The 9772-nt window shown below is 43.4% G+C and overlaps 1 protein-coding gene across 2 annotated transcripts in view; it reads right to left on the bottom strand.

Annotated features, from left to right (window-relative positions):
* Positions 1-302: 302 nt before the first annotated feature.
* LOC109030423 (uncharacterized) overlaps positions 303-9772 on the bottom strand; it is a 167354-nt gene continuing 157884 nt past the window's right edge. For both annotated transcript variants that reach the window (XM_072304207.1, XM_072304208.1), the window contains 3 exons: positions 7281-7624; positions 5580-6064; positions 303-4008 (listed from right to left, as the gene is read on the bottom strand). In XM_072304207.1, the coding sequence (XP_072160308.1) occupies positions 3501-4008; positions 5580-6064; positions 7281-7624 (1337 nt within the window). In that variant the 3' untranslated portion in view covers positions 303-3500. The remainder of the gene's footprint in view (positions 4009-5579; positions 6065-7280; positions 7625-9772) is intronic.

Below are 9772 nucleotides of genomic sequence, written 5' to 3'. Positions count from 1 at the left end.
CTTAAGTGCTGAAAATTACGATAAAAGGGGTTTAAATATTTCAATACCGCAGACCGAGAAGTTTTTCGCCTTTTAAAAGCAGCCCTGCTATAATTACTGATGAGAATTTTAGGATTTCAAAAATACGGAAATTTTATCGAACTCTCTAGTTGAACCGTTAACACAAGGCTACTGATCATGAGCTGAGAAGAAACAAGAAATCGGTTCGACGCAATGACGCAGCATTGCATGTATCTTCTAATAACATTCATGAAACAGGAGTAGAAAAATAAAATAATCACGAAAGAAATAAAAATAACATATTATTTGAAATCGCTTGGATATGATGAAAAGACTTCTTTAATATTTAAATATATTTCCAATTCCTGAGACCGATCCTTTCCCTAGAGGCTGCGTCTCTCCTGAAAAGAAGTTACGGATCGGAGCTTTTCACGTACACCAATGGCGTGGCGTCATTTGCGATGTATCAACCTTTCATTCAAACCTTCGGAAAAAATCGATGGAGATGATGCATGTGTGAGGAATTTGCGATTTGACTGTTGATTCTTACGTAAAAGTTCGCGAGAAACACGATGGTGCCACTAGTTTTCTCTGGAATCAACTCCCAAGCACAAAAAAAGCTCTCAATTTGAGCCCAAAATGGAGGGGATCTCCCACCCTACCCTGAGAGTCCACCTCTACATCAAAACAAACTCTCCATGCAAAGATAGGGAGCAAATACATTAGCAGGGTTGCCGTGTTTTCAGTTTTGGAGTCCCCAAATAAAGTGGCAGCCCTGTCAATGTATTTGCTCCCTATCTTTGCATGGGGAGTTTGCCTTGATGTAGAGGTGAACTCTCAGGGTAGGGTGGGATATTCCCTCCATTTTGGCCTCAACTTGAGAGCTTTTTTTGAGCTTGGAGTTGATTTCGGAGAAAACCAGTGGCACCATCGTGTTCCTCGCGAACTTTTACATAAGAATCAACAGTCAAGTCGCAAATTCGTCACACGTGCAACATCTCCATTAGTTGGGCGATCGCGACGAACGACATAACAAGAGATTCTTCATCATAGCTTCGAAAGGGAAACTATCGATGGTCGCTTATCACGCCTCGCCACTGATGTACACATCACTTTCACAACCCTTCAAAAACTTTATGTCACAATCACAACCCTTACAACAACCTAGCATACAAAATGTCTTTAGAAGGTAAGTTCATGCAATCTCAAATTAATTTGAACACACATAGTTGCTTATATCAAATTTTGAAAGTATCATTTCAACGAAGTCGTATAGTATGGAATAAAAAGTTTGAGATAAAAAATGCCCGGTCTCCTCGCGATTTTTTTTAATCGATCAATTTATTAAACCATGGTAAAAATAGCCCCTCAATATCGTAACATCGACTAAATGTGGTATTAACGAGGTTCAGAGAGCCGTCTGACATCAGTCTGAAGTCCATTGAGCTCTCAAAGTTCACTATGGTCACACATATATTAGTATGATGCTCGACTCGCAAATATATGATTTTTTTCATATGGACTGCATTTTGCAATTTGGAACTATGAATTCTGGCTCTTCTGGAAAAACACTTATGTGCATAGGGAAACTAACGGCACATGCGTTGTTTTTAAACTGGGCTAGAATTTATAGTTCCAAATTGCAAAATGCAGTCCATATATCAGTCTGATGTCAAATTAAGTAGGTGCTAAAGTCACACTACCGCATTGACGTCGGATCCAGGGCACATGGGCCAGGATTTGCCAGGTTACATGGGCTATAAATAGAAGCGTAAAATTGTGGGTACGTCATTCTAAAAAGTTCGAGCCTGTGTACGTATTAAAATGTATTTTTCATGCCTTTTTTCACACTGTATCACCCAAATTCAGTTTTTAATTGCTGAAATTAGAATTTTCGGAATAAGTTTCTAGGAAATATTTGAAATCGCATTTTTTTCAAAGGTGAATTTGAAACATTTTCCATGGCATCTCACCCACCGAATATCCTCCTTTTCCTCGAGATCGCCAACCAAAGTTCAGCGGGGGGCGCTGAAAATGTAAATCCGGCCCTGATCAGACTGACGTCAGGCTGACATCTTGGTACACACATATTTAAGAAACGGCAGAATGACATCAAGGGGACGATGGACTGACATCAGAGTGACGACAAACTCATTGGCGGATCCAGCAAATTGGCAACGTTGTCTTTTCTCCATTTAAACCTATGGAAATGTATCGATTCTTGGAGGGGACAGGTGCCTCGACGAGAATCGATCATTTAGCATAGGTTTAAATGGAGAAAATCCGGTGTTGCCAAATTGCTGGATCCGCCTCTGGACAAACTAGTCCGTAGTGAACTGACATCGGAGTAACGCTAGATAGACATCCGAGTTACGTCAGGATGACATGATAGTCCACAGACATCATTTCGATTCGTGCATGATGTAAACTGCCATGCTGAGGAAAAACACCGTATATACATCCAGGTGTTGCCAAATTTTCTTTCAGAAAATATTAATTTTGAACAGGGTGCCTATTAAAATTTCATTTCAAACATTCCTGATTTTTCCTGATGACATTTAATTTCCTCATGTTTTTCGGGATTTCCCGGTTTTTACTGATGGTAGACACTCTGTGAAAGAACTCGTGAATGGTTTTCCATGAAATTTTTAGACACCTCATAGAACAAATTACGAACAAAATTATCTAAAAAATCGGAGTTAAAATATTAACAAATTTTCCTAAAAAATCGTATCTTTAAAAAAAAAATCTGGCAACGCCTGAAGGCTCACACGGCGTTCGTCTTCCTTAGCACAGAAGCTTACTAATACCAGATTGTCAAAATCACGACGACTGATTTTCACGCGGGTTGCCCTGCTGAGGAAAAACAAAGTTCTTCCTTAGCACGGGAGAACGGTCGCCATCCTTTATACCTTCCGATAAACTCATAAATATGTTTCTTCTGATTTTTCAGATATTTTTTTCGCAATTTCAACTATACAGGAAAAAAACACATTGGATCTAGAGTCCAGACTCTTGAAAACATCGAGAAGAAAAAATACTCTTGATTCAATTAGATTTTAGCTTAAATCAAAAGGAAATCCGCTCAAATTAAGAGGCTTGCTTCTTGATCTAAGCAAAAATCCGATTGAATCAAGAGTATTTTTTCTTGTCGATGTTTTTAAGAGTCTGGACTCTATATCCAATGTGTTTTTTTTCCCAGTATGGCTTTCCTCAAGAATGAATATTTCATCGGAGGAAATTTGGCAATTCTCGAATGTCCATCCGGACTTCCTCCTTAGCACGGAAGAACGGTCGCCACCCTTTTTACCCTCCGATAAACCCATAAATATTTTTCTTTCGATTTTTCAGATATTTTTTTCGCAATTTCAACTACAGTTATTCGAAATTTCCAGGACAAATATTCATGACTTTCCTCAAAAATAATATTTCATCGGAGGAAAAATGGCAACCCTCGAATGTCCATCCGGAGTTCTTCGGAAAAACGATCGCTACCTCCTTTACCTAGCAGCCCTGGCAGCTTTCCCAGTGGCGGCCTCTGACCGCAACCTCCGATACACAACAACGGGAACCGCCGGGGCTGTGGCCTTCCTGTCCTCCCGGTCGCAGCGACTGAACTCCCGGAAGAGGGCGTCCGACTTCTCGTCCACGGAGAAATCCCTGTCCCGGTTATAATCGACGACCTTCTTCTCGACGATGAGCTCGGTCGTGGAGTAGTCGGACTTCTCCTCGAGCGACTGGACCCGGGAGTCGAGGGAGTGGACCCGGGACTGGGTGTCGACGGCGACCGAGTCGGCATCCGACTGGGACTTGTCGTCCAGGGAGGAGTTGGTCCGCGCCACCTGGAACTCGCGGCGTCGCCGGGAGGCGTCCGGGTTCGGGTGGGGCGTCTGGGTGAGACGCTTCAGGGGCTTGATGATGATCCCTTCGTCGGTCTCCTGCTCCAGGGACTCGCTCCGGGAGGCCGCTTGGCGGAACGAGTTCATCCGGTTCATCATCTCCTTCGACCTGCAAAGGCGAAGACAATCGGGTGAGGTTCTTGGGAATCAATGGGAGCGGAGGCATTTATGGATAGCATTCAGGAAACTGCTGGCTGATTGTTGACATTGATAGATAAAGCGATAGACAAAGAAGACATAAGGCGTATAGAGCGATCCTATCGGTTGAAATGGGTGGTTCCTATAGACTCCCTGCCGAAAATAGTGGGTACAAATGCGTAGAAAATCAAAGTCGTATGAATAGGATTTCAATTCATATGAATAGAATTTCAACTCATATGAATATCATTTGGACGTATTTCTACCAAACAGACCTATGTGGAGGTGAGAAATATGGGGTGTGCTCGATAGTTCTCTTTGCGTAAGAGTGAATGAGAATAATAAAGCGCCAGTGACGTCAGCGGCAATGATCGAGTCCGCGAGCGGAGGCCCGATCTTCATCGGGGGCAATAACTCATGAGCCCTGTTCACAACGCTCTCGTGCCATGCCCGCGGCTCATGAGTTCCGCATTCAGTTGGCACATAGGTCTGTTTGATAGAATGTAAAATCCCGCTTCTCCAATTCTTCAAAAGGAATCACGCCCTTTTTTACATTGCTTCTTATGCAGCTTCGACGAGCACACCCCATATTTCTCACTTGCACATAGGTCTGTTTGGTAGAAATACGTCCAATTAAGATATCGATTTGCGGTTTGAGACGTTTTTCCTCATATTGAGAGGGCAACTTTTTCAGGTACTTTCCAGTTCTTGACCCTCTCAGGGAGTAGGGGGGGGGGGTGCAACTCAAAAATTTCAAATGGCCACCTCCCACGTACACGGCCAGTGGTACGTAACTTTTGAATGACCCTGTATGAATAGCATCCCAAGTAGCATTTTTCAATGTAAAAGTTGCAACAAGTTGAAACAATGTTGGTATTAGTTGCAACAAAATTGCAGCTTTCGGTCAACTTTTGGTCGATAAGTGCCGATTTTCGGCGATCTGATCGGAAGACAAAGTTGTAACCTGCTGATATTGCAAAATTGCTGAACCAAAGTCGTTTAAAATCTAAAGATAGGCAACCAGCAATACTTTGAGGTTGAAACATGTTTCAACTTAATTGCAACCAGTTCCAACAATGATAGCTCCTTCGGGGGAGAGAGCAGGCAATCTGCACATCAATCTATTAGTTGCAAGAATCAAACGATTTTGTTGCAAGTTGTTGCTACATCTGCTACTTGGGATTCAGGAAACTGGTCTCGTTTACATTGGTAGTTATGGAACAAAACGTATCAACGAAGAAAAAATCGGTTTCTGAAGTTACCTGGACCAACCTTGGGACACTCTGTAAATGGTGCCTCTGGTTATCTCTGAAACCGACTTAAAGTTGAGGCCGTAAGGGGCCGTCCCTAAATCACATAACGCTTTAGGGGGAGGGAAATCGAGAATAGCGTTATGCCATTTTGTTTTTACGTGTTGAAAGATAGGGACCTACGTGACAAAGTCATTACAGAGGGGGGGGGGGTGAATGCCATGCATTGTGTAATTTGGGGATGGCCCTTAATGGAGACTACCATCCTAAATGTTACTAAATTGAATCTTACCTGTAAGACAAATGAGTTCCATTGATTCCGTTGATGCCGTTGACACCATTAACCCCATTGATACCGTTGACGCCATTGACACCATTGACACCGTTGACACCATTCACACCATTGACTCCATTAACCCCATTGACTCCATTGACCCCATTGACAGGATTGACCCCATTAACCCCGTTGACTTGTCCGTAGTGGAAGCCGTTGGTGAGCTTTTCCTTCCAGCTGGGGGTGGGAGGCTCATCCGTTTCCTCGACGCTGTCGCCGACGGAGGGGATGCGGTGTCCGTGGGGTTTGACGAGGGCCTCCAGGTCGGAGCTCTCGCCGAGGGTGAGGAGGCGGTGCTTGGGGGGTGGTTGGTGAAGGGGGTGCGGCGGCGGGGGGTTCTCCAGACTCCGGTAGCCCGAGTCTGCTCGCAGCGCCTGAAGCCGGTGAACCTGCGACTCGGATGTGCTGTCCGTGTTGTCTGTCGTCGATTCGAAACTCGTCGTCTGGAACAGAGGATGGAAAGGAAATTAGTGACGTCATTTAAGGGCTTGGAGGCTACGTGGGATAAGTGCAGGTTTTGGTACTTCGAGAAATACGTGCACTGAAAAAAAAGTTACAGGATATGGACATATCGTCCGCTCCGGGCTCAAAGGCCGAGAGTTCCGGGTGCTGGAGCCGTAACTTCGCATGCTCCGGGTGCCACGCCCGTTACTTTCGGCCTCTCAGCTCGGCACGTGGACGGTATGTCTATATAGCCGTAAGTACGGCATCCAGGGCCGGAGTTTCTTTTCAGTGTGTTCAAAGTTTCAAAATTACTTGGAGCCCCATGGGGGAAAGATAGTTCAAACTCTTTTTTGATTTGTTTACTGAGGACTTTATACATGGAGAGAAAAATTAAAATTTTCAAAAAATTTTTAAAATCTATTCAAAACCTAAAATCCTATGAAAATTTTTAAAGTTTCATGTCTTGAGAATGCGCAGGAAAACGCAGACAGTTAGACTACATTTTACCAATAAGTGATGGCAAATTCTGGCTTATTTCAGAAACAATTTTTGGGAAATTTTCTTGACTGTCTTGACTTTTCTCGAAAATGAACATTTTATGGAACCAACTCGCGAATGTTCATTCGGCGTTCTTCCTTACACTGGGAAAAAAGAAAACACATTGGATCTAGAGTCCAGACTCTTAAAAACATCGACGAGAAAAAATACTCTTGATTCAATCGGATTTAAGCTTAAATCAAGAACCAAGCCTCTTAATTTGAGCGGATTTCCTTTTGATTTAAGCTTAAATCTGCTTGAATCAAGAGTCCTTTTTCTTGTCAATGTTTTCAAGAGTCTGGACTCTAGATCCAATGAGTTTTTTTCCAGGTGTTCATTCAACATTTTCTTTTCCTGAGTGACAAGTTCACAAGAAATTCACAGGAAAAAAACACATTGGATCTAGAGTCCAGACTCTTGAAATTATTGACAAGAAAAAGGACTCTTGATTCGATCAGATTTAAGCTTAAATCAAAAGGAAATCCGCTCAAATTAAGAGGCTTGGTTCTTGATTTAAGCTTAAATCTGATTGAATTAAGGGTATTTTTTCTTGTCGATGTTTTTAAGAGTCTGGACTCTAGATCCAATGTGTTTTTTTTTCCAGTGTAGCACGGGGGAATATAGAACTCAGGTTTTTCTGTGTCATTCGATGCGAATGGATTTACTTATGAGACTAACCTGTTCGAGGCGGCTGGTATCCGACGAGTACTCCGTGTCCGCGGTGTCCATCGAGTCGAAGCTGGTGTCCTCGATGGTGCTCTGCTTGACGACCCCGTTGTGGCCGGCGTGGCCGTTGTGTTTGCGCGCCTCCATCCGCCGGAGCCGCCAGCTGAGGACGTTGCGGTACGTCTGCCGCCGGGACTCGTACGTCGCCAACGGCGTCCCGCTCCCGTGGGAGCTCACCCACTTGGTCCCTCCGCCCCCGCCCCCGCCGCCGCCCCCGCTCCCGTGGTCCTCCAGCAGGGGCTCCGTGTTCGACTCGAACGAGGTCGTGTGCGACCCGCCTGGGTGCTCCCCCGTTTCTGCAACAGAGAACGAAGAGGTTAGCGGAGACGCTAAAACAATTTATTAAAAACGTATTTGGACGCGTTTATGCTAAATGGAACTAAGTGGAAGTGGAAAGATGAGGTGTGCTCGTTAGGCCTTGTCTCCACGAGCCGTTTCACGAGATTTGTCCCAGGGAAAAATCCCACTTACGAAGTTGGGAAAAATATTGAGTTAATCAATATTTTTCCCAGTACCAAGTATGGTACTTGTACCCCTAGGATCCACTGAGAGAGGAAGAATAAGTGAAAACGAATCGTGCGATATTTTATTCATTACTACATTGTTAATGTTTGTTTAGTTAAAAAATGTGTCTAATTGTCAATTGAGTGCAATTATTATTTTAATCCCGGTCAAATACTCGACTTTAACTAATTTATCTTCCCGCGCAAACTAGTCGCAGGACTGTATGAGCCCCGTCCCGTGGAGATGGTAACTGGGAAAAATCCCAGAAGTTTCATTCCTGCGATTCGAACTTGGGACAAATCCCATGAAAACGTCCCGTGGAGACAAGGCCAAAGTTAAGGGTCATAAGAATGAATGGGGCTTTAAAAGTGCCAGTGACGTCAGCGGTAACGAACGAGCGCCGCACGACGGGGATATTGATGCGGTGGCGATTTCGGACGTGGCGGATTCTCATGTTTTGATGGTGGCGATTGCGGACGGAGGGGTAGGCACATGCATATGCTGCCCCCCATCCCTGCTCTGTATATTAAAGAGAAAAATTACCGAAGAGACTCAGGATTCCTTTCCGTGGATGTAGAATGAAAAAAATATTAGTGCTAAACATTGATATTATATTAGTATAAAAACATATATAGTATGTAGATTTTATATTTACACCGAATTTAAAAAAAATGCATACCAGAAATCAAGAAACTAATAGTCCTGAATTCTGTTATACACGTCTTCTTAAGGGTCTCAGGGCTCACGTCTCAATGCACATAGTTCCGTTTGGCAGAAACACGGTCAAATGATCTCTCAGCGGTAGACGAAGAGAATCCTGGTTTCAGGAAAAAATTCCCCGATTTTTCCCTAAAAATTTTTATTCCCCGACGAATCCTGGTTCTTCCCAGCCCCAGACACCATGGCTTAACTCTATGGAGGCGAAGTTTTCAGTGGAGCTATAACCGATTGTCAAGTTAGGTTCAGAAATCGGATTTCTACAGCTCAGAAGAAAACATTCTTCAGAGCTGTATCCACATTCGTTCCTTGAACAGTGGGCTGATTATCAAAATGGATAGACAAAGCGATAGACACAGAAGAGAATCATCAATTTACGCTCTTGATATTTTCCGCTAATAAAAAGCACGAACTATCCTCAAAATAATCATTGGATTGCCAATAGGTTTGGAGACTTTAACGCCAATATAGAAAAGTAGATAATCGAATTGCAAGTTGCACGGTGACTTACGATGTGCTGTTGAAGATAGGTTAATGTAGCAGCCTCATCATTTGTCCTGTTTTAATCGACTGCAGGATGATTATCGGAATCGATAGACGAATCGATAGAAAAATAAGACGGAGGGAAAATGGAGCGATCCTATTGGTAGGAACGGGTGGTTGCAATGTCCCTCAACTCGCATAGATATGTAGCGAACGTCTTAGCAGGATTCTCAATATCACAAAAATTACACGAAAAGCTCTCCTCGATGTTGCCATAGAGAAGGTATGTATATTCGCGGTGTTTTCGTTTCAGTGGTGCATGTTTTACGAATTTCATGATTTCCATAAATTTATACGGTCCGAAGGAGATCATTGCCGAGCAAAGTAGAGTCTCCGACGAGAAGCTCATATTAACGTCGCTGAAACATAGATTTGGCTCGTCTGAAAAAGCACTCATGTACACAGGGAAACTAATGTACGTGTACGTTGTCTTTGGAACGTGCTCGAAATCGCAATTCCGAATTGTGAAATTAGTTCAATTAGCAGTCACTCGTCGATCTGCTGTGGACCGGTGGGTAACATATCTTTAGCCGATGTAAGGGCAAAGTTCACTTTCTCGAACACATGTCTGGATGCACGAAAAACACGGGAAAAACTATAGAACGATATTAGAAAAATTAAAATACGAAAATCGCGAAGAATCGAATACACACAACGGAAGCTCCGGGTGAAAATACTCC

Source organism: Bemisia tabaci, chromosome 9 (genome assembly GCF_918797505.1).
Source record: "Bemisia tabaci chromosome 9, PGI_BMITA_v3".
NCBI lineage: Eukaryota > Metazoa > Arthropoda > Insecta > Hemiptera > Aleyrodidae > Bemisia > Bemisia tabaci.
This window is presented reverse-complemented; position numbering and strand designations above follow the sequence as displayed.